Source organism: Apteryx mantelli, chromosome 12 (genome assembly GCF_036417845.1).
Source record: "Apteryx mantelli isolate bAptMan1 chromosome 12, bAptMan1.hap1, whole genome shotgun sequence".
Taxonomy (NCBI): Eukaryota; Metazoa; Chordata; class Aves; order Apterygiformes; family Apterygidae; genus Apteryx; species Apteryx mantelli.
In genome coordinates, this window is record NC_089989.1 from 14,973,965 (window position 1) to 14,999,500 (window position 25,536).

At 43.6% G+C, this 25,536-nt stretch overlaps 1 protein-coding gene across 5 annotated transcripts in view; it reads left to right on the forward strand.

Annotated features, from left to right (window-relative positions):
- The window catches only part of MGLL (monoglyceride lipase), a 69,136-nt gene extending 44,669 nt beyond the window's left edge, over positions 1-24,467 (forward strand). For 3 of the 5 annotated variants that reach the window (XM_067303306.1, XM_067303307.1, XM_013951979.2), the window contains exons 4-8: positions 6,544-6,680; positions 8,269-8,379; positions 14,446-14,535; positions 21,532-21,747; positions 23,343-24,467. In XM_067303306.1, coding sequence (XP_067159407.1) covers positions 6,544-6,680; positions 8,269-8,379; positions 14,446-14,535; positions 21,532-21,747; positions 23,343-23,468 — 680 coding nt within the window. In that variant the 3' untranslated portion in view covers positions 23,469-24,467. The other 2 variants (XM_013951980.2, XM_013951981.2) reach the window with 2 other exon arrangements.
- Positions 24,468-25,536: the final 1,069 nt, after the last annotated feature.

The window sequence follows — 25,536 nt, forward strand, 5'->3', positions numbered from 1 at the left end:
TGTCTAACATCTCCATGGGCTGACGGTCAGTGTTACACAAAAATGCAAGAAGATGCAAAGAGAAATTCAGGGGTGTAGGCTGAAGGCTTAGACAGAAATATCCTAGCAGGTCTGTTGGCATTACAGTTGTACTGGCGTGCAGCTGACATGACTGGCTTTGCCTGTAAATCTGAATGCATTTTGTATGTGGCAGAGAGGAAGGCAGGGTCTAACAAGGGGCACCATTTCCCAGTCCATGGGGGCTGGATATCAGTGTGAGCTACTGAAGTAGTCTCTTCCCACGGCAGCAGGATTGCAAGCCTTGTTGTGAACCTGTCAGATACATCACAGCAAGGGCCCCCACCTGAGCAAGCTTGCTGCATGCTATTACTTATAAAGGTCACAGGAGAGGGATTAGGTTGGCACATATGCACCTTGTGCACTGGAAGAGCTATCCAAATTTCTGTCATCAGCATCACCCTCCCACAGGCTCAAGGCCCAGCATTGCTACTCCACTTGGGCCACCTGCAGAGTAAAACCGTCTGTGAGAGCCTTTAATTATCATTTTTTCCTAACTAAGATAGTTTAGCAGCAGGGAAGGACATGTTTTTGTCACATCTCTCTGCTACAGCATTGCCTGCTCAGAGGGATGAGGAACAAGAAGGGTGAGGGCTAGATGGGCCCACCTTAATGTGTCCAAGGATCACATGCATCAGCTAGGAGCCACTGCTCTCTCAGATTTGGGGCAGAAAACTGAGGTCTTCAGGGATAAAGCAAGTCATTCAAAGAGCTAATAAATAAATACATACATAATACTCATGTAAGTAGCTCCTAAAAGACATTTAGGGAATGGACTTGTCAGAAAAATCTCTCCAATAAGATTATTGATCAAGGAGGCAGTGAAATAAGAGGGTCTTCAGCTTGAGCTTAGTGTGGGCTATAACAAAAGTTCTTCCTTTATACACCACTGCTCAGCATGGCAACAGGAGTACTATAATGTACTGCTACTTACTGCTACTGCAGAGCCAGTGCTGAAGCAGTAAAATCACATTTTCTAGCCTCCAATGGCTCCTTTGGGAACTGAATTGCATCCATGCTCTGGCTTATTAAATCAGTCACTACTGCACTGAGCCTTGCTGATGGTCCCTTCTGACATAATTAAGAAGTGTCCCTTAGATGCAGGATTCTGCAATACGAGAGTGGCTCTTTGGCTGTGGCGGATTAATTGACTTTGCAGTAGTGACAGTTCTCACCTTTAACTACTTCTGAAAATTCCTGGATCCAAGCTTTTTCGTTAGTGCCATTGCAATTTGAAATGTATTTATGCTCAGAGAGAGTAGTAAGCCTAGAGTGCTTGAACTTTTCCTAACCCTCCCTGTTAGTGGTCCTCCCACTTTAAATTCTTGGAGTTACCTATCTAGAGAGGAAAACAAATACACAGTGTGAAACAGGAGTCAAGCTCTGTATTTCTCCTGGTTGTTTCTACCATCAGTTGGTTAGAGACAACATTTCAGACCTCATAGACATTTGCGATGTTGTCCTCACCAGTCCAGTAGAAATGGATCCAAACCATTTCCTTTTCCCCAAAGCTGCAAACCTCTAAAGATGAGGAAAGTCAAGATCCAGATTCTGCCTAGACATTTATTGCTCCCCAGACAGATTTTCCATGTCCTCTCTCTCCACTTTATGGCTTTTCCATAATAAGGAGGGAGCAAAGGCTGGAAAAACAATATGGCTTGTAATTTCTGCTCTCCCATGACTGTAAGCTTTAAGAAACACTGCTGAAATGAGTAAATTTACAGCAGCATAGCTGAAGTCAACATTTGACCCTGCATTTCCTCTGTCACCTCATCTTCTATAGCTAAACATTCCAGTTGAAGCTTTGAAAATCAATTCATTCCTCACCTGAGCAACACAGAGTTAGTCTGTGCCTTTGTCATGGAGCATTTGGCATCTAAGAAAGAGAAAGGAATACATATAGCTTACGGCTTATATAAAAGCTGGGTGTGAGAACAAAATTTCTGCAAATATCTGAGGGTGGACAAGGCCTAGGAAAAGAAAGCAGAGAAGAACAGGATGAAATTAAGATAACAGAATTTGCTGAGCTGTGAAAGAAAGGAATGGAAACTTTAGAGCAGAGAACATTTGAAACTTAAGGAGAAGCAAAGATGCTGTCTTGGAAGACAAGCCTCCGCTCAGGTGGGATATAGCCCAGAGGGACTTTTCCATCACTTATTTGTGTGATTTGACAAGGATTTGAACCTTCCTCCCCTTCCAGAGGGAATGCAATGTGACGCTGAGAAGAGACAAAAGTTGTCAAAGCACGAACTCCTTTGTTCTTCCACCTGATTTTGCAGTTTGAAAAAAAAATCGCCTATGTCTTTTCTCAGGAAAGGAGCTGTTCAGCAGCTTCTCCCTTCCTTTCGCCCCATATGAGGGTCAAACTGTTTAAGACAAACAATGCTGCTATGCTTATCCAGCCCCTTAATGTCTCTGAGGGCTGAGTGCTAATGCGACAGAGGCCATAGGGTATGTGGAGATGGGCACTTCCAGGTTCTCCTCTTTGACTAATGCTCTGTTGATCTAATTTAATGTATTTAAGAACTGACTTCTTCAGCTATGCCATTGCTCCATGGCCCCAGCAAAAAGGCATCATGCCGGAAATTAATCACCAGCGAGCAGCCAACAGCAGAGTGGCAGGTGAAGCACACAGCATGGCTCCCCTTGTGTGAATGAATTTGTCCAGTAAGTCCAGAGCTGGGGTACGCTTGTTTCTTGAGTCAGATCCTATTTGGCCTATACTGAAGGGAAGGGAGTGTCAAACTGTGTCAGGCTTTTTATTTACATTTTTTTAGCATATCTCCAATCTGACCAGTGTGTAAAATCCTTTGAGGACTGTGAACAGATGTCAGCTGAAGGGTGTGGCTGCTTTGGAGTGGCTTTCAAGAGCAAGACCCTACAGCATAAAAGGATGTGGGACTTGAGGAATGGAGAGACTTGTAAAAGTATGCATTTGCAGGGTCACAGGGATCCTTTATGCAGGCAGAGGGATACCTACATGGTGATAACGCAGTCCCCAGACCCCTCACACCTCAAATGTTTTATCTCTGAAATATCTCTGAAACATCAAGAGAGGTGTGTAGCTCTGAAGGATCTATAATCATGGATGAAATCGTGCTCTTAAGTCATGCTTTCAGACAGAACTGATCATGAGTTACTCTTCTTGTCTCTACAGTGGTAGAGCTGCAGTCTGAACAAGTTCATGCAGAAAATACAGAGGGCAAAACAGCATAATAAGTATTACATACTGGGACAGATCCCTGCAGTCTTTATTCAGACCTTGTTCAAGCAAAGTATGTTATTTTGCAGTGGTGTGTTTGGTTGGACAGGGAGGTTTAGATCTCCTATTTTGAGATTTGCAATTAAAAAAAAAGAACATGTAGATTCTCATTTTTAAAGGCTTACATATAGGAAAGGATACTCATAATTATCTCAGTACATACAACCTGAAAGAGTCAATCACTGAGCCACTGCAGATGCACAACTATTAGCAGTGAACCACCCAAGTTGGATATGAAGCCAGGCAATATATTTTGAAAATCTAGTGTACCATGCAGATGTGCACTGATAATCATAGCCTTTTACAGATGAACATCTTAAAAGCCTCGTTGTTAAGACATTGCTCTCTTTAAACTAGGGGTTCCAGGAGGAGAGTTGATACAGGGAACTCCCAGGGCTCTGATACTCATGACACTTCTCTGACCTGCCCTTGTCTCACTTCTGTTTTGAGCAGCCTCTGGTTAGTTCCAGGTCCTGGGTCTCACGGAGAGTTCCCTTTAGTTCCTCTCCTCCTGCACCAGCTTTCTTGAAACTGGTTGTGGAACTACGGAACCACTAAGGCAGATTCATTTGCAGTAAAAACCTAAAGCAAATAGACTTACATCAAGGATGCACCTGACCTTTTGTTCTTAATAGCTCTAAAGGCAAAAGATCAGAGAAAAACATGTCAATATTCTTGACTGTATCGATGTTTGGCTGTGCAGATGCCTTTCATTTAACAGAAGAGGTCTTAGTTACTTGCCCTGAAGCTTTTTCAGCTGGGAGATTCAAACTTTCAATAAACTCATTATCTTTTGGAGTAAGTTTGGTTTCTTGGAGGGGAAGAGAGAAAAGTGATAAAATAAAAGAACACAACCTAGAAATGCCATCTGGCTAGTGCTGGACAAGCAAAAGGGACAGCATCAATACAAAGACTAAGAATCCATACTTAAATGGCCTTCCTCTATCATGTGTGCAGGCAAACTGCCCCCCAAAGCATTGTTCTGTGCCATCTGCATGGGGAACAGTAATTTAGGAATTAAAAGCAGGGTCAAAAGACAGGTTCATCAGGTAAGTAATTAATTAAAAAAACCCAAACTCTGGAGAAATCCAGTGACTTGCTTGTCACAGCTGCTGCACAGGTAATTCTTGGCTCCCCACAATCATAACTTTCACTGATGTCAGCAGTATTACTATTTTGTGGTAGGACTAGGGAATTTTCTCCATGCTGAGGACCCAGGAGGCCTTCCAGACCTGCCTCTGTATTATCCAAAAATAGAGCAAAGCCTTACAGCCCCACAACAGGGAGTCATGACCCATATACAGACCTGGGCCATGAGGGTTTGCTATTTCTGCTTAATCAGCTCTCTTATACAGATGTTGTAGAGAAAGAGATCCTAGAAGCAAGGCAAGTACCACCGGAAAAAAAAAGAAGTTGGAGAGCTCTAAAGAGAGAAAGGGTTCCTGTCTCTGGACTGTTCAACCCATATTAATCTGCTAAATTTGAAATTTAAATATCAGACACGGAAAACATTTGAACCCCATAAAGTAGGTGGACTGAATGTGTATAAAGCTTGGGAAAAACTCACCTTCCATCTTCTTTCTATGATAAAAATCAGCTTAAAGTAAATAGTTCCAGTAGCCCCACAGACAGTTTCACTTCTGTAGATTATTGCAACTCTTATTTTAACTGGCTTTTCAGTTTATTTCTGGTTGTTGATCCATGGAAGATGCTTGCTATATCATATTTTGGCTGGAACTGGAGAGTGTACATGGAAAGCAGAACCAGTAATGTGTATTTATAATTGACCATCATGACACCTATGGGTTTACCTTGCAGACGTCATGGTTGATTGCAGTATTCATTGCCATGGCACCCAACTCTAAAGACCACCCGCCAAGACAAAATAAGAGCAAATTTGGTGCTCAGTTTTTCTTAGATGGAGCATATTTAGTCCAGGTGTTTATTAGAAGCTTTGCCTAATTTGGGAGGTGGTTGTGGTTTTTTGATGGTTTGCAAAAAAATTTAGCTTAGACATACTGATTTCTTCTGGTATGAATATAGCAAACAGATCTAACTGAAAAGCCTCCACCTGTAGGGCTGGGTAGGCAATGCTTTTTTTTGCTGATCACTAGAGGGAATACCATCCACCATGTAAACAATTATCAGGCACTTAACACCCTTTAACAAGTCATTGCCTATTTGTGCCTTCAAATATCTCCCCCTGCAACTGATCCCACTAGGAGAAGACCTAGGGAGACACAGTAGGAAGGAGATGTTGTTTGAGACATCCTACACCCTATTTCATACTCATATGGTTTGCTTAGTGTTTTCTCCTTCACAGTTTTCCTTAACATCCTGCATGGAATGGAAACAAGCAAGGAGACTCTTTCTTTTTTCAAGGAAGAATTCTGTTCTTGATAGATAACAGTATGTATATGTGGTCAGCTACTCATACAAACTGCTTCCCAGAGGTGGTTTTCATTTCAAGCCTTTGAAAGTTCAAAATTGCCTGGAACTGTGTTCATGGATATTGCTGACTCCACCTCTAACAGGGATACCACTGTTTCCATAGCAACTCATCATCTCCAGTTTTAGTCTCTCCCTTCCCTTTGATCAGACAAGATAATTCCCAGATACAGAATAAGCTAACAGCATCCAGGTGCAGTAGAGTTTGCATTGACACTTATTTAGGAGGAGCATGCCACTTGATATATTCCCATTACAGAGCATTGCAATGACTCACACTTGGGATCCTCAGCTAAGAGCTCTTGAACTGTTAGCAGGGAAGATTTCCAGCTCACTCAGTGCTCTAGAGTAGTAGTGGGAAAAGGCAGGATGCTGCAAAGCTCATACACACCCAGGTTTTGGAAAAGACTACATCTAAGGCCTGTTAAGTTTATAGTGATCATATCCAGTTTTCAGAATTTTCCATTTCTTACCACGACTCTATACAGCAATTCTTACTGTGTGGTGAGCCTTCAGACCCCAGTAACTATGTTCTCTGGGGCAAAAATCCATTTGCCAGTATGCAGTGACCTTCTACATGTACAGCAAGGCAGACAGTGCTGTCTCTGCGCAGCATCCTTGGCATTTCTGCAGTACTCTGTCTATTGAGAGCTGATTGCAGGAGAAGGTTGAGTTAAGCCAGTAAAAGCCCAACAGGCATGTTTCTGATAAAGCCTTTCTCGAATGCGACCATTGCTTTGAATGACTTAGATGCATGCTTTCCTTTTCCCCTACAGTTGGCCATGGGCAGAGCGAGGGTGATCGTATGGTTGTGTCAGATTTCCACGTCTTCATCAGGGACAGCTTGCAGCACATTGATCTCATGAAGAAAGATCATCCTGGCCTCCCCATTCTCATTCTGGGACACTCCATGGTAAGCACCCTTTCCTCTACACTTCCCAGCACCATCCAGGATGTGTGCCACACCACAGTAGTACTGCTCTGGACAACAAGGAGTAACTGAGCCCACAGAAGGGAAAACAAAACTACAAGCTAGCTTCCAACCCACTTCATACACTGTGTGATTTGCCAGCATGCCTTACCCTGTAAGATCTGTCTTGAATACAGTCAGTCCTTAACTTTTCTACCTGGATCATGACCACAATTAGTGCCATTTGCAACAATGGGACTATTTTTTAATAGGACCATTCACTCACAGTAGGTACCTAACCAAATCCCACCACCTCCCTGCAGCACTGGATTTCTACTTTCTTTCATTTTAACCAGTAAGCAGTAGGTTAAGCCCTCCAAAGCTTTGTGAGTGGATCGAGGATGAAGTACAAAAATTCCCTGTAGCCTCATTCTGTTAAATAACCTTACAGGAAAATGTACCAAGGATTAGGGCTGCAAAAACAAAGGCACTTAGTTGGTGAACAGATCTGAAGTCTGATTCTGACAGCATGGGCTAAATCCTTTTTTTCAAGCTAGCAATATTCCCATTGATGTCATTGATCTTCTCTCCCTGCCTTCCCAGAGGAGAGAAAAATGAATAAGTACTTTGGGATTCAGCCCATGCTCAGATAAACAAGTGTTCTTACATAAGAACGCATGGCATGTTCTTAAGTGCTCACTGTACTCCAAAGCCTCTGTAACAAGGAGCTAATTTCCCAGTGAGGTCTTTGAGATTCTTCTCGCTGCCGCTCCATTTAACAAGCCCCTGGTTCCTCAGCAGCGTGGAAGTTCACCAAATATTTCCCTTGGCAACTAATCCTCTGCGAACTTTCCTGAGCAAGACAGCCAAGTCCCCCTCCTCTCCTCTTCCCCACCCCCCACTAGTGATCAACTACTGGGCTCACACAGGAGGACCCAGCCTGACCAGTGTTTAGCTCAAAGGGACATGCAAGCATGCTTGATTTTTAACTGTCCAGCCTTGGACACAGCACTGGAGGACTGAAGAGGATGGGGACACTGAAGAGAAGAATATTTAACTTGGAGTAATTAGCTATTATTTTAGCATTCCAGATGAGAGCCTTCCTGTCGCTCAGTGTTACCAGTGCCACAGGCAGAGAGCAAGCCCTGCTTCACTTCTTTACATGTCCCCTTTTTCTCAATGCAGCACCAGCCTGCCCACCCAACTCAAAATAAGTCTCAACTTATTTTTCAAGTCCCACCTGAACTACCCATTTAGACTGTTTCTTTTTAGGCCTCTTAACCAAGGAAGATATAAAGCATCCTAGAAAGTTCACTGATATTGCACACAGTTTTGTTCAGTGTGTTGCGATGGGTTTTACAGCATGAGAGCAGAAACCAGATCTCTTCTCCTCCGCAAAAATCAGCCTAGTTCAGTCACTTCACTTTTAGTGACCCTAATCCTCTAGCCTTCCTCTCTGACCACATTGCAATCTCACTGGAGGAGGAACCATTTAGTTGTTTGGTCTAAAACCCTTCCAGTAGCAGGATTACTGCATAAATGAGATGTTGACCTCTGTATTAAGATGTGGGCTGTTACTTTTGTATTACAGGGGGGAGCCATCTCCATTCTGACAGCTAGTGAGAGACCCAGTGAGTTTTCAGGCATGCTGTTAATCTCTCCTTTAGTGGTAGCCAGCCCAGAAGTCGCCACACCCATCAAGGTAAGAGCTAACCCACATTGCACTTTGAAACCTCTCTCTTCCATTGAAGGAAGCGCTTTAAGACCTCTATCCTTAAAATGCAAAACCCTAATTAGATCTGCACCACCTGGTTGCCAGTCAATACTTTTCTTCTAAGTGCCTCCCCCACGCTCCCACTTACTTTTCAGAGGGGAAGTGAGTTTTGAACTCCAGTCCAGGAAAGCTTATTTAAATAAGTCAGAGAACGATGCCACCTGAGGAGGTGGTAGCAGACTGTGCTTTCTTCACCACACCCTTTAGCAGCCCCCACAGTGCTGTCCTTTCCCTTCTCCTACAGTTTTCTTCCTGACTCATACAGAGTCTGGTGTAGTTGCAACACAGGCTTTAGCTAAGTCAGGCCAGGGATATTTTTGGCATTTGGGGGGTGATCGATTTCTAAACAAAACTAGAGCTCTTCAGTCCCAGGAATCCTTCACCACCCTCAAAGAAGGCTTCCAGCTAAAGCATTACTGCCCTAGCAGCATCCCATTTGGCTTCGTACCATAATTGGTTCTTGCCCAGACAGAGAAATACCTTCTTCAGTTTACAGCTAGGCTTTACCCCTCCCATACACATCTCTTTTCCTGAGTTATTTCTGATGAAAATTTGCACTGCCCGGTCTGCCCTTCCCCAGGGAAACTCTGCTAGGCAACTGACCCTCACTTCTCCTTTTTGCTTCCCTCCTTTCTGAATTTCTAAAAGGATAGACAGCGATCCTAAAAGAAACAGGAAGCAAAGGGAAGGGCCAGTTAAGCCAAGAACCGAACTTCTCATTCCCACGGTTTTAATTCCTTTAACCTTTATCCCTAGACTCTTCTCCTAGGTCTAGCTTCTTATTTTAATGTACTTCTAAACTATTTCTCCTGCTTTACTGTTCTGAGAGAAAGGAAACGGATTGCATAGGCTTTCAGTGTAATCCATAGCACCTTCTCCTTTAGCCTAAGCTATCTACTGAGGCTACAAATCAAGATTAAAAGTACTGAAGGGTGCTTTTATGAGGCTGGTAGCTGATTCTTCACAGGTGAGGCTCTGTCTGAATCTGCATAAATGTCCCATGAGCACCAGTGCCCATTTTTTCTTACTTGGGAAAGGGATAAAGACTAAATGTTTAAGAAGAAAAAAAAAAAAGATCAGGTGTGGTCTAAATTTGAGAGGTACTGATAGACTTCTATTTCTAGCGGAGTCAAGGAAAACAAGAAAAAGTTTTTCTTCTTCTGGAGCTATATATTTTGCTTTGTTAGATGCTAAACCCTTACAGAAATAAAGGCTAACAAGTTCTGTGGGAACTAGTGTTGCTGTAGCCTGGTTTCCTGCAGATTAGTATCAGTTGCTTAATTTCAGTGTAGGAAATTCTAATCTCTTAACTGAAGTATTTTGGGAGTGTTTATAGGGTCTCTTTCCTAGAGAGTCTCCCATCTGCAATAATACAAGTTCACAGTGATTTTTTTTCCTCTCTTTCATATCTATTGTTGCCTCTCAAAACTGATAAAAATCAATTATTGCTGAAGTATTTGCTTTAGTTGATACTATTGATACAATTTAGTTGAATTGACACAATTTAGTTGAAGTCAGTCATGGGGCTGAAAAGGTATTTGCAAGAGGAAGGAATGAAAACAGGCAGAGTATTCTGGTGTAAGCCACCTTTCCCCAGAAAGCTGAGCTGAAAACACTTGTGTGCTTTTTCCCTCTGAGAGCCAAAAGACATTTCATTGGTGTTTGTGCCTTTGAGACACAAAGGCTTTGGTTTTTCCCCTGGAACTGGTATGACTTCTAGGCCCTGAGCCATTTCCCAAGGGCCATTGCATTCATCCACTCGCTGGGGAAGTTTCCAGCTGAGCAAGAATTTACCTTGGCCTAAACAAATGAGGGCTCAAGGCAACAATAATAGTGGGCCAGATTCCATGCTGGGTCCTTCAGTTAGTGTTAGAAATACCTTCAGTCAGTGCTGAACCAGTTCTGGCTGTAGCAGAAGGGACACGCATGCAGGAGAAACAAGTTCTGCTCTTTACGGAAACACAATTTCATCAGTACCTTGTAAATACTGTGTTCCAACAGAGGCACCTACCTACTCTTTCCAAATTCACTGAAGAGCAAGGGACCTTGCTGCCTTCCCCCTTTTCTTCTCAACTAAGCTGGACAAGACTTGGCTCCAAATCTTCAAAATTTGGAAGGATGCAAAAAGACATGAATTATGTGTGCTGACAAACAGGAGAATAAGGGTAGAAGTGTATATCCTGCTGAACTTCTGCTATTAAACACTTTAAAATAGGATGGGCAGGACAACCTCAGAAACCTAGGAAACATTCCCTAATGATTAATCCTATACTAGCATCTAGCCAATGCCTTAAAAACTGAGCACACAATATTCTGTCTGCTTTTTTTTTTTTCCATTGGGCCTTTTACAGAACTATTGCTTTCCAACCCAAATGAACATCAGGTTGTTCCAGTATGTGAGGGTCTCTTAGTCTAGTGCTCCAGTCATTCAGGCTGAATTTGCACACAGTAATAATGCAGAGGACTGTTTTTAAAGATACAGTCAAACTGGAAGAAAGTACTAAATTACAAATTCTTATTTTGGCTTTTCTCTGGTCTTTCAAGTTTCGTAGAAACATGTTGGTCATGACAAACACAGATAGGGTAGCTTGATATTGGTAGTCCAGGTATGGAGGTATGTCCTCCCTGGTGAGAGAGTTTCAGTTGCTCTCAAGCTAATATCTGTAGCTCATCAAAGTGTCTCTTCCAGAGATTTCTGGCTCAGTCAAAATGACACTGGCTAACTTGAACTGTTCAGACATCACATCTTTGTTACTCCAGCTCATTTGTAACTGAAATGAAATATTTAAAAACATTCACACAAGCAGTTTAGTGAGCAGAGGTCATGGGAGGGAGAAAGAAGCATGCAGAGGCGTGGAGGGATTACTCCATGCAGAAGAAAAGTGTCTACACTGTAGAGCACCCTTATAGTTAAACTAGTGCAAAAACCATGAAATCAGCTTTAAATTACACTCCCAGCCAAGAGGCAATATTCAGCTATCTATTTCTATCTTTTTCTGGGATTTTTGTCATAGAAAGCAAAGGGTTGGATTTGAACAGTGTTAAGTATCTGACACACTTCTGTTGGCCTGGAACAGCTCTAATAACCTTTACTCAATAGTATCATCCTCAGCCTAACCAGTAATAATGCCATTATTGTTTTAACTTTTCTTGACCATTCGGGAGCTATTTTCTCAAGAACTGACATTTCCACTTGGAACCAACAGGGAGATAAACCCTTCAGATATCACATATAGCCAGCAGTTGAACAACACAGCTTTTAAGTAAAGTCCAGCATGTCATAAATGATACCACAGAGCTCACAAAAACAACAAAGGCTCAGGGAAACCTTTTGGCCTCCTGGTTAAAACTTGAAACTTTATTTTTTCCACTGGCCATGACCTTGACTCCAAAAATCATCAAAATTACATCTGAATTTTGAGGCCGTACTAAACATTAGAGGGAAGGCAGCATTTCCTGTATATCTGAAAACCCTTAGAAGAATGGTGGCAGAGTCCTTTCACAATCAGTTCTTTCAACCAAGATTAGTTCTGTCTGCACAGATATATAAGTATATGTAAGTAATAAGTAATATATAAGTAATAATTATTTTTAGGCATACAGGGAGTATACATGTATGTAGGTGCATCTGACACATCCATATATGGAGCTGGTTCTTCTCTTGTACAGCTGAACACCAGAAATGATTTCACTGATATCAGCAACCCAGGTCCGTGGGTTGTACTGCTATAGTTGGGGTCAGAATCAGTCATTTCTTCTCTTCAGCAGTTTTTTTGCTAGTTACTCTATTTGGCAAAACTCCAGAAATGTGCAAAAACCTCAGGAACATTTCCAAAGCATGTCACAGTCACGGTCATCACTAACCTGTGGAATAGTGATGGTGAGACTACTGGGATGACTACTATCATTAGAATGGAAAAATGACCATAGTGAATCTGACAAAAGGCTGTCTGGCTTGTTTACAACAAGGGAGACTCTGAGAATAAGGCATATATTGAATTCTTCTTTCCCTGTCACACCTTCCCCACCTTCAGCATATTGGTAGGCTGGTGTATTGTTGCTCATGTGAGGGAAAGCTTCATATTTATGCTTCTTCTGCAAAATCCCTATTGCAGGTCTTTGGGGATATAAATATTCACATGTACCAAGCAGACACGGAGCAGAATCCCCATCAAACTTACAGCTTCTGGAATTTTAGAGTATGCTAACTAGCTTCTTTCTTCAGCTGAATCTACAAGTAAACAAAGACCTCATCCAAAAAGCATGCCATCTTTTACTGTCTCTTATGTGCAGTCTTGACCTCAGTATCTGTGGTCTTGATACCAATATATTGATCTTGTGGCCAATATTCTAAACAAAACTTGAGAGATCATCAGCTAACCTCTTATGCCAAGGTATTTCCTGTTGAATAATCAATCATCAGGCATAAGAACTCACCCCAAAGTATAAGTCAGGCTCCAATTTTAGGGCAGCCTAATTGCCTTAGGTTGTCATAATAATCTTTGGAGACAGGCACTTCCAAACCATTATTCAGATTTTACAGGTGCTCTGGAGGTTGTTTCTCTCACTCTCCACACTCTCTAAGGAGAGGCTAAGACAATTACATTTCTAAGTTATATACCACAGCTAGATATCTAAAGTTACTTGACATGTACCTGGGTCACTGTGAATGGATTGAGAGAGACAAAGGTGTTACAGCCCTGTCAGTGCATAGCTGATTCTTTGTCCTTTAACATACCACAGATCGCATAGTCCATAATTCCTAGAATTGCATAGTCCATAATTGCCTAGAATTCATAAACATGCATTCCCAAATCATCACCACCTGGAATTAACACAAACCAAAGAAAACCCCATTCCTGCTCATTAGCACTGTAAGCTCATACTTGTGCCTGTGTGGATGTGTTTTTTACTGGTCCAAATCCAGGGACTTCAGTAGAACTTAATTTTGCCCACACAACGTCATGGTCAGTGAGGGGCTTAGATATCCTCGCAGACAATTTCCTTGTCATATCCACCCCAAAGCACACTGGTGTTCTCAAATCTGCTATGAGTCTTTACTGCTTTTCAGTCCTGGACGACTTTGATTTCAACTTTACATTGTTCCTCTAATGCCATAATTGCTCTGTCATGTATCATCTGAGATCTGAAATGTCAGAGAGTGCTTTAGAAGTGTTGCACATCAACAGAAACAGAGAATATAGGCGACAGTACACCTTACAAGTACTACTTGTGGACACAAAAGGGCCAACAAACACTAATTGCATATTTTCTGACTTAAATGGCGATCACTTAATTAAAGACAGCTATCAAAGATCAGAGCAGAATCCTGGTATCAAAGAACTTGTAGATTGCTATTGAAATGAAAGATGTTACCCTTTCTTCTGCCAGAGGTTTCAAGCTTGGGCTGCTGAATGCTTTTGTGTTTCGTTCCCAGGAGACAAGTGAGCAATAGATTTCCTTAGCCAATGCATGCACATTTTGCTGCTGTTTATTTGCAGGCTCCCCTGAGACTATGCTTATCAAAAAGAGTGCAGCCTAGGCAACTACTGCAAATTGCACAGAGTATCACTTATGCTCTGCAGCTTGAAATCAGAACTGTGACAGCAAGGAAAGGCTAGTAACAACAACAAAAACCAGCCCCACAGAGGAATGGAAACAGCTTTTTTCTAACAAAGTGCTTAACTGAGGCTTTTTTTGAAGTTAATTTGAGAATGAGAAAAAGGAAAAGTACAATGAAGTTGTGATATTGCAAGTGGACAGTTGAAAGCATTTCAAAATAGCACATCCAGTACCTGATTCCAGGAGCAGTTTAAATCTTTTCCCTTTGTGAGAAATGGTTTGAATATAGGACAGATCCTTCTTCAGTGTCAGCTGATATTTCTTTACTACTTAACATCAGTGCTGATTCCCATCAGCTGAGAATTTGACCCTCTGTGTTTTCTCTCTCTTACTCTAACTAGCCCTCTAACTACTTGCTTTCCTCTCCCACAGGTTTTTGCAGCTAAAGTGCTCAACTTTGTTCTCCCAAACCTGTCCCTGGGATCAATAGATCCAAATGCAATCTCCCGGAACAAGAAGGAGGTGAGAACCTTAAGGCCATTTAAAGTCACTGCTGAGTTGGTATGCAATCCCAGTCTTGTCATTTTGCTTTTAAAAAAAAGAAAAGAAGTGTTTTGCTAAATCACTAGGGCAAGATCTTTGCTCGTGTAAAAAGGTGAAACACCTCTGAGGTCAATGGAGCCACGTCTCTTTCTACATAACAGAGAACCTGGCTCGCCATTGGAAATCAGCAATTCATCCCTTCAGTGCACCTTGCACCTTTGGCCATTCTGGGCATGAGACATAGCAGATACCTGTGCTACATTTGTGGTAGCAAGCATGGGAACCATAGGTCACCACTGCTGCACCACTGCTGCTCATTATGATGGCAAAAATAGTTCATACAGGTTGTAAACACTGCTAAAGTCACACTTTCCAACCTTGCTCTTTGCAGTGGTACCATGTAAAACACTACAGTCCCAGTGATTTGTATTAAGTTGTACTGTGGAGCCCTGCTTACAAACCAGGATTCCATTGTGTTGGATGCATTCAAATACCAGAAAAGAGCATGCTTGCCCCAAAGACCTTGCCACAAGGTCTCCTGGATTACATACTGGCTCTACTACAGCCTTTCTGAACAAATGATGTATTCTTTCTGCACTTCGGAATAATACTTCAATGAGCTGCAATTGAACAAGCTAATTCCAGCTTCCACCACTGTGACCATGAATGGAGCTCTTCCAGGGTGTGTTTTTTTGTCAATGTGACCATAGCTTGAGACTCTTCTCCCGTTCATGCACATTCGCAGTAATAACTGTTGCAGCCTGTTCATGCAATCACTGGCAAAACCAGATGTCTTAGCAACTGCTCCAACAATACAAACTGAGATTTTTTTCCTTCTCACTGTTGTGGGAGGAGAGAAAGGAGGGAGACACAAACTATAAGTGAATGAAATTGCTTTGTCTGGAGAGAGGAAGTAGTGGTCAGTTGTTCCTGTGATCAGGTGCTCCCATGTCAGCTTGCATCTCACTGAAAGAGGCTATCATTTTTCATGCAGTTCATGAAATGATTCATATCTTAAGTTGAAGCTAATAAATTGCCTTCCTCTAGGAGGGCAGCTATACCAGCATTAGAATGGAAGTTGAAAGGATCAGGAGCAAAGACGATGTCAGCAGTTGTATAACTGCAACATATCCAACCTCTGTTTGCATATTCAATCTGTGGACTTACCCATTCAGTAAACTGGAAGGCAAAAGAGTCTTGCAGAATAGCCGCAAGGCTTTAGGGGTTATTTCTTGGCCCTGCCAAAGAATTTTTTGGTCAAATGACTTCAGTTTCCTTACCTATGAACAGGGCATAATATTTCACTGGATTGAAAACAGAAAGATTCAAGAAGCTTGGAGAAGGAAGATGTAGAGTAGGTCGTGGGAAAAAGTCATGGAGTGTGTTAGTGTAAATCCACTGTATATTGATGTACATTATGGCATATGTTCTTAAGTACAGTACAAGGCTGCACAAAATATATACTTGGGAAGAAGGCTGATTCTAGTCAAACTATAGAAACCTTTTCTTAATTACATTCACCTACCATAATTCATTGCATATAATTCAGAGAATAAGTTTAACTTAGAGAACTAATTCAGTAAAAACACATAGAGGAAAGTTTTCACTCCTGCATTTGCATTTAGAGGACAAAAGTGACCTGTGTTCTGGAGGAGGAAAGGAATTTGAGAATGTTATCCTCTACATGACAATTAGCACAACATACTTGCCTTCAACACCTGAATCTTCTGCTGGGAGGTGCTAATAGTGCACCAAATAGCATTGCAGGACACAAGTGCTGATGTGAGGGCATCTCAAATTCTAATGCACTCAGAAAAGTGTCAATGAGCTCCCTTAGCTTGGTGCACAATGTTGTCCAGATATTTCCGTTTAGGCTGCTGGAGTGATTTTAGGAATCACTACAGCAACCACTGGACACAGTTTATTTTAAAAGCTGTTGTGTTTTCTTTCTACCTAATTACTTGCTGTTGTTCCCACTGCTCTATGATGCTCCAAGTCTCAAGAGCTTCCTGTGAGTGTTGTTTTCCATTGACATTTCCCTTGCCATGGAGCAGCCTTAGCCATACTGTCCAATCTCATGTGATAGCTCCTATCTGGGACTTACCTTTGGCTCATTCTGTGCAAGCCTCTTGAAGTGGTTAAAAATGTAGGTCTGCTTCATTAGCATTTATTTATAATGGAGTAGTCTTCAAAATGAGACAAACCCCTCCTTGCTCTGCTGCCTGGCACGCCTGCAAATAAACACACAACTGCCCTAGCCAGCTGTCAATTGCAATGTAACATGCTTTCCTGACCATCTTCAAACAAACACCAGCATCCAAGGCTCCAGGCACTTACTGAAAGCAACACATCATCTCGGTACCCTGGCTGCCACTGACACACACTCCATCCTCCTTTTGGACTCAAGATGTGCAGCTTCAAAGCACACACTGTGCTGGAAACATCCATTATTTATACGTTAAATGTATTTTTCTGCCAGACCGACTTTCTGTTCTCTAGAAATATTTTTGGGACATCAGCCAAGAATTTCCTGATGAGCTTTTTTTTCCAGCAGGCTGGCCTCGGGGTGCAGGGACTGGAACACCGGATGGTATGGAGATGTTTAGTCTGTTTGTTATATCGAATGCAAGAGACATTGAAGGGAGCAAGAAACAATCGTAAAAACCCATTCCCACTTCCAAGGTGAATAAGGTCACAGGGACACTCTCTTATCCCATTAATCTTTGTTAGTTCCCATTGAATTCAGTGGAATAGTCCCACTGGCTTTAGTATTGTTCCCTTACAGTCCACATAAGGTGAGTTTATTGCTGCGCAAAATGCAAAAGAAAGATGCAAACCTCTAAGCAGGGGAACCTAATGCAGCAGGAGCCCAGATAGTTGCCTCTGTCTTAGAATTAAAAAAAAAAAAGGAAAAAAAGACTGTCTTGATGGACTCTGCAGAGCCTGCACTGAGCCACAGCCGGAAGAAATCACAGGGCTATCCCTGGCCCCTGGAGATACCCTCAAGTGCATGCACCTGCTGTCCAGTGCATGCGCCCTTTGCTCAGTGCCGCTAAGGGAGCTCTCCCTGCTACTCAGAGCAGGTTTGCAAGATCTAGAGTTAGCATCATCCTAGCTGACCCTGACGTATGCACTAACTCACCTCAGTCACAAAACAAAACAGGAAGCGTAGATCACCCTCATCTCAATGGCAAACTCCTAAATGTTCTTTTATTTATTTATTTATTTAGGTTTGTTTTGTAAGCTTAAAGCCATGGATGAAATGTTTTAAATTAATCCTTCTGTGACAGTTTTAGTAAAACCATTTTACCTCTCAGCAGTGGGGACTGGGGCATGTGCATGCCCAGTCCCCATCCCTCAGGGAACATGCCATGCTAGCTCTGCAGCATGGGAACATGCTCCGAGACCAACATGTAACAAGCAGGAGGTCAGCCATTATTTCCTAGCACCCAGCAGGAAAGCCAGAATGCACAGGTAGTGAGGGAGAGGCAGGTCAGGAAGAGGTATAATAAGGAATAAGAGCAAGAATGCAGGTGGGAAGTCCTGCAGGATGCTGAAGATCAGCCCTATGTTCTCTGAACCTTTTCTACAGCTGAAGTTTACTACAGGAAATGATGCAGAGAGCTGTTCTTTAAACCTCTTTTTTCCATCCCAAGCTGCTCCACTGTGCAAAGCTTTTCTCTTGCTGCGCCTTGCCACCAGAAGATAAAGCCCATTCCCTGTCTTTCCCTCTTCTGCCAGGCAGCCTGGTGCTCTGCACTCACCTCATGCACTGAACAGTAGCTTTCAGACTGTTGTTCATTCACAGGACTAGGATCCTCCCTCTTGCAGTGCTGATTGATCCTGGTTGGAATTGGGTTTTTGTTTTTTCAGCTCTTGTCATCTATATAAAAATATTGCTTGGCTGCTCAGTAGCTAGAAATTTGTTGTTCTTTAAGAAAAGAAAAGAAAGAAAGAAACCCATTAGGTCATCCCTTGGCATTTATGGCATTGTGTGGGGGTGGGGAGGGGGCCAAGTCACATAAATTCAGCAACATTATTTTACTCCATGGGAATGGAACTTCTGTCAATCCATCCGCCCACCCCACTTGATTTTCCCTGGAGTCCTTCATCTGTTGCTTTCAATTAAAAAAAAAAAAAAAAAAAAAGAAAACAACTAAAAAATAGGAAGAAACCCATCTCAAAGCTGTGCTGCTTAGTGCAGTGCTATGACATAGATCTAGCCAAATAACTCCCAGATCCAGTTGCTAAGTAGCCAGGGGAGCCCTGTGTTTTTGTTTAAAATGCTGAAGAAAAGTCAACAGGTTTGGCTGAAAATGTCACGGTATGCCCAGCAGTTAAAGGGAGCGCAAGCAAAATTACAGGCGGTTGGTGTTTTGGAAGTGAAAGTTGAACTTCTTCCATGAACACGGGCTGGATGCTTCTTTCTAAAACAAGGCAGTCTCTTGGCCTTTTGAAGCAGTTCAGACCACGGAAGGTGTCAGACAAACAGGCCAAGCAGCTCTACATGTAGCTCCTGTGCCGGTGCAGGGATGGAGAATGGGGAACAGCAGTTTCTGCACTCACTTGCAGAGTCCCTGTGAATACAGACAGGACCATGTACTGCTCAGCATCTCCACCTTCTAACACCTTTAGCAAGAGCTGAAGATGCTCAGCATATCTTAAGAGCGGATCCTTTTATACTAACCAGAATCTCACTTTTGAAGTGGCCTCTTACAAACAGTATTTTCCAAACCCTCAGAGTGCGTGGGCACTTGCTTCTTTGAAAGAGAGATCAAAGTTAAGATCCTCTTTTCCCGAGCTGTGGGGGTGAGAGAAGTCTGTGTTTGTCTCCCTGTCAAAAACTATGCCTCATTTCAGAGTCTAGTGCAAGGGCTGGATGCAGCCATGGTCTTGCACAGAGGCCAAAACAGAAGCTGTACATCGCTATGGACCCGTGGGCTCTCCCTTGCTCTCTACCAGTACATCCAGCCCTGTGTTCTGTCATGCCAATAATTTCAGTTTCACACAGGGCTCAGCTTTGGTGAGCTTCAAAGCTCAGACTGGGGCAGCTGTCCTTGGCTACATCTCCAGCTACCCCTTGTACAGCAGAAGTTTTCATTAAGAATGAACCTCATCTCCTTGCTCTCTCCTGCCACCTGCTCTGTATGACAAACTATGGCATTGGCCTTATTTAAATACTGGAAGCTTCTGCTGTGTCCAAGAGTCAATGAATAGGTACTACAGCAACTTGAATCTTTTTGGCCCAACTCCAGCACAAATTAGAGTGACTCTAAGGCTGTCACCCCCTCGACCATGCTTAGCACTGTGCAGAGCTCTCGCCAGGGCCAAAGCAAGGGCTGGGACTGAAGGGTGCCAGCTCCCAATATACCCAAACTCCCAAACCCTCCTTTCCCAGTGCGGCACTCAGGAATAGGAGCTAGAGGTTCCCAGCAACAGGACCAGCAGGAGGAGGTGGTGACTGGAAGCAAGAAGGTGATGGGGAAGGACTTCTGTGCACCAGCATGCCTTACTACCAGCTCTGTTTCTACTGCTTTTTGCCCCAACACATTTGAGGCCATGGGGAGGGAAACTGGCTCTACAGACTTCAGCAAATTCAACCCTCCAGCTGGAAAAGGCCCCCTCACATAGTGTCCTCCTGCCACCCTGATAATCTCATCTCACAGGGAGATGAATGTAAAATCCAACCCAGAGGCTTTCTGGCTTCTCAGTGGGGCAGGTCAGGGTTCAGGAAGGTCATTCTGCTCCTGCTAAGGTGCACATCTGGGCCCAAACTTCTATGCAACTAGGTGTCACTGGGGTGGCATCATGGGTCACCTCCCACCCTTGGCCTCCTCAGGGCAGGCATGTGCAGCAGCAGGAGAGGGCTTACCTTTCTGTAAAGGGAGGGAGCATTCAAACAGTCCTCACTGCCTGCGAGGAGGGAGGGAGGCTGTCTTCAGCTAGCCTATAAATAATCATCATTTCTATAAACATCTGTCAGGGTTGGGAGGAACTGGAGGCTGTGCCAGGGACCAACCCATAATCAAAGCATTCTGGCAAATATTGAGATGGCAGTGGCTGTGTGGGCCGTCTCCCTGTACAGTATACAAATATTTACTGTAGATTTGCCTGCTGTGGTAACTACTCGTTCCCAGCAACTTTCTGCACCAGCTCTTGTACATTTTTTTCCTCTCAGTCTGGCTGAGCAAGTTGTTGAATTTTTTTTTTTTTTTTTGCCTACCAACTAATGCCATCATTTGAATGGAGAATTGTACTGAGCCACTGGGCTCCCTAAATGTTATTGGCCACGAACCCACAACTTACTTCACACAAGGCAGGCACACTGAAGCCACCTTCCCTTGGAGGCCTGGCCCTGCAGGCTCCAGCATGGAGTAGTCCAGCTTGAGGAGAAGGGTCATGGGATGCTGTTGTCTGTGCTGATCCTGTCTCTAGCTGAAAGTTTCACATTGAGAGAGAACCCCCCAGTGTAGGAGTGCTTTGCAGTCAGATATGCTAGCTGACTGTAGATCACTGTCTTTATCCCCAGAGAGAGCGGAACATCTGGGACCTCACCAAAGCAGAATAAACAGGACAATATCAACTTTGAAATAATGCAGACTGAAGAACCATGTGCAGAAGAAACTGTCACCTTTGAGTGACAGAAGGACATGTCAGGGTAGAAATAAATGTAAGCAGGTGTCCCCATGGGAACAGTCATTGGCTGACACTGTTTGTCTGCAGAAGGATCTTTGGCTCAAATATATTTCAGTGACGTAAAAGAGAAACATGCAGCTTGGAGCAAGCCAGGTTCTGTGAGAGGTCCTGGGAAGCTGCAGTAAAGATGTCAACTTTGACTCTGAAGGCAGGATGTCCTGACAGGGTAGGAAATGGATATGCAAGCAAAGGAAGAGCCTCCTCACAGCCAAGGTGAGCTGCTTTGTTTTTTCTGCATGAAATATTGCTAACCTTAAATTACCTCTTTCTCCCTGCCAGATGGAATCATACACAGCAGATCCCCTGGTCTACCATGGTGGCATGAAGGTCTCCTTTGTCATCCAGCTGATGAACGCTATTGCCAGAATTGAGCGAGCTCTGCCCAAGCTGACTCTGCCTATCCTGGTGCTACACGGCTCTTCTGACAAGCTCTGTGATATCAGAGGGTCCTATTTACTGATGGACACAGTGCAGAGTCAGGACAAAACACTCAAGGTTATCTTGCTTTCTTGCTTTTTATGGAATTGTACTGTTAGTACTGGCCTGAGCACCAGTCGCTGTGAGGGGTAGGGAGTCTGCTTAGCTCCCTTCAGAGATGTAAGCAGTATTGAGGGAAAGCAGGGCTGTATAAAGCTGGACTGTACTGATATGTCAACGTAGTAATTAAGGACAGGCCCAAACCTTCTCTCAAGGAATCTTGGCCGATATCCACATTATAACAAGTAACAGGGCTAAGCTTGCTTCTTGCTGTCTAGGGTTGACAAGGCCATGAAGGGTAAGGATTCAGCTGAACTCCCTTCGGAGCAGGGGCTCATGGGTGATCTGAATACCTGGACCTGTAGGTAGCTGTGTACCTAGGGATCTCTGTGACATGAAGCAACTTGGCATGTCCATAGAGCAAGGCTCATAACCAGGTAAAGTGCTGACCCCAACAGTCCTTCTGAACAATGCCAATTGTGTTAGCACCAACCTTACCTCACGCCCCAGCACATAAAGGTGCAGGGAGGCCTTTCCAAAGCACAGCTCAACAAAAGCCACTTCACATCTGCTCATTTCAAGAGAGCCACAGCTGATTAACCAATTGTTAGCACATGAATGAGCCTGAAAGAGAGACAGGGAGACCAAGTGAAAGCTTTTGTCATCAGAAAAATAACTGGATAGGCTGGGTATAAAAGAAGTAAAATTACACAAGGCATGATGGGAACATCCCCCATTGTCCTTTAAACTCCAAAGGCATGATAAATATTTCCTGCCTCTTATTGGGATAAGAAGCTGGAAATCTTGCTAAAGGGCAGCAGAGTGCTTGGGTCATGCACAAGTATCAAGTTCCAATGCCAATGCCTTCTTGCTTATGGAGGTCCAGCACCATGAATGCCAAGTGCAGCAAAGAAAAAGCAGTACACAGAAAAATTGGGAGGGAGCTGGAAGGTTGGCAGATGTCAGGGGTGTAAAACAGAGAAGAGATCAAATCCTGGAGGAGTCATTTGCCATGAGGACCTGACTGCAGAAAGGGGATCAGAAACAGGGGGAAAAAATTGTTTCCATTTCCTTCTGTGACCTGTAAAGACCACACTGCACCAGACAGCTTGCCAAAGAGAATGGTTTGAGGTGCTCAGCTGGAGACACATGGAATCTGGCTGCTTGAGCTGCTGCGAGCTCATGGTTCCACTGAAGCAAGTGCCTTCCCTGGGCTGCAGCACCTCTGAGCAAAAAACCTCAGCTCATGAACCCCCATAAAAAACAGGAAGTGTAGAGACATATGATGTTCTGTCCTTTCTCACTCCTCTCCCCTTTATGCTTGTTTTCCACCCCTAGAAAAGAATCTTAAAGAAAAACAACACCTGCCTCCAGCACAATCCAGAACAGGCTCCATCAACACAGAACCTGAGAGCCCGCGGTGGGACCCATTTATGAAGTGGGGTGGGCCAAAGCTCAGCGAACCTCTTTGACTTCATATCCTGCTATGTCTAGGAAAAAAAATGACCAGGCGTGGGCAGGATGTGTTGGGCCTGCAGGTTCTGATAAGAAGTGACTGAAGGTTGCTTTGTTCATTGGGATTTTTTTAATCTTTACTCTCTTCCTGGTTGCAGGTGTATGAGGAAGCCTATCATGCCCTCCACAAAGAGCTGCCTGAGGTCACTACCTCTGTCTTCACAGAAATACTAACGTGGGTTGGCCAGAAGGTCTCAGCAGCTGGGGAAACCAGCCATACTTAAGAGCAATTATTTTTGCAACTCTTACTGGGGTTTTCTGGGGATAGATGCTGTTCTTAAATAGAAGTCTCTCTGAAAAAGATCTAACACAGAGGGACTCTTGGGATATTTTACCACGCACAGCATGAGGGAGGGTGGGGGGAGAGGCACAAGATGGAGCATTTTTTGCTCACATAAATGGCCATTGCCCTAATCTCAGAAAGAATTTATAGCTGTGGAAGCAGCCATTAAAGCTTTCCAGGTTGGGTAGTTTTATTAAACAGCCCCTTATCCACTAAGCCTCCTCTATCACTTCCCCTTCTCTGTTTTCGCTGAGGTATCAGGAGTGTATTTATACTGCAATAATTTTTGGTATGTTAAGCAAGTCCGTATCTTCCATTTTATGGTTTTGATTCCAGGTATGTACAGTCCCATCCCTCTTCCCACCATCCAGTACCTTAAAAGTCCTGGCCCTTGAGAGGAGAGTGCTTGCTGGGTAATGAAGAGAGGCTGAAAGGCAGAACTGATGGGGGGGTGGGAATAGACTCATGCTTGAAAGTGAAAGGCTGGTTTTCAAGGTCAGACCCCTTTGGATGCTACCTTTATTAGCAGACCAGGCCCTAGGGGAGAAAATAAACAGTGTATGTTTTCTCCCCCCACCCTAACTCCTCTGCGAGTTTGCGCTCTGGGAAAGCATGTTGAACAGCTTTTTAATTTTCATCTTCAGAACAGAATCCCAGAGGGGAAAAGGATGAATGTAGAATCGAACTCACTTAGCACATTCAAAAACTGTGCTATTCCCGGTGCCAACCCCCCATCTCCTCTGCAGGATGAACTACTCTGTAAATATTCCTAGGGGCTGCTTTTTTTTTTTTTTTTTTTTTTTTTTAATTTTTGGATTAATTACTTGTGCTACTGAAACTAAAGAAGCAAAGCCAGAGTTTTAAGAGAATATAGTAATATAATATATGATGTAAATAGAGGTGGCTGGGAGCTGGGGAAGAAATGGGAGGAGAGTCTAAAGAAGGGAGAAGTTCCTTCTCTTGGCAAGGAATTATCTTGTCCTACCAGGATCCAGTTCTCTCACTATAACTTTACAGTCATAATCTGTTGTTTTCCTTCATCAGTTGGAAAATGTCCTGAAAAAATGCTACAGAGAAGCGCAGAGCATCTGGTGGATGGGGAGTAGCAGTGGGTGTCCTCATGGTCCATCGGTTTAGTAGGAGACCCAAAGCGTGAACAGAAATCCTTTCCAAGCGCTACCCGTTCTCCTCCTAAGCAGCATAGCCACCTCTGGCAGGATCAGCACAGGGCTGAGCTCGCCCTTTTATGTGAGGTGAAGAGCTAAAGGCAGAGTATAGGGTACAATCACCTGTCCAACATGAGTCTTGCTGCCCTGGGGGTATTCAGGGGCACTGGTGTGCAAGCTGCCTTGGAGCATGCTGTGCACTGATCCAGTGGTGCGGATGAGCCAAATGCTAGAGCTGACTGGGTCTCCAATGGCAGCCGAGCTAAAGGAAAGATCCAAGACCCTGTTGTGGAGCAAAGGCGTTGTATCAATACAGCAAAAGCAGTGTAGTGATCACAACACAGCTGCTCTGGTAAATTTACCCCAAAGGTGGCCCTAATTATTAATATGCTTCTTGGCATTAGCCAAAGGGAAGGGGTTTAACTTGCCCCTCTCCCTCCAATTTTGCAAGAAGAGGAAACCAGGAATGCTCCATAAAAGAAAAAGGAGCATCTTGCACAGTGACAAAGCAAGATCCCTGTTTCCTTCCCTGGTAGCAGTGGAAGTAGCGGTAGCAGTTCTGGCACAATTCAGGAAAGGGACCTCTGTGCAATGACAGTCAGAATCAGGTCAGACCCCATGCAGCCCCATCCGTGGGGATGTACCATCGATGTGTGGATGCACATTATGCCCTTGTACTCACAACTGCCTTGGGGACCTAGTCAGGAAAGCTCTTCTATACAGGTTGGTGCAGGCATTTCTACACTTGTATTTTCCTGCCTCTAAAGAGAGGAACCAGCTGTAGTTCTCCTAGCAATGTGAGCTTTTGATTAAAATGTTATTACAGTGCAATCTAGCACTCTC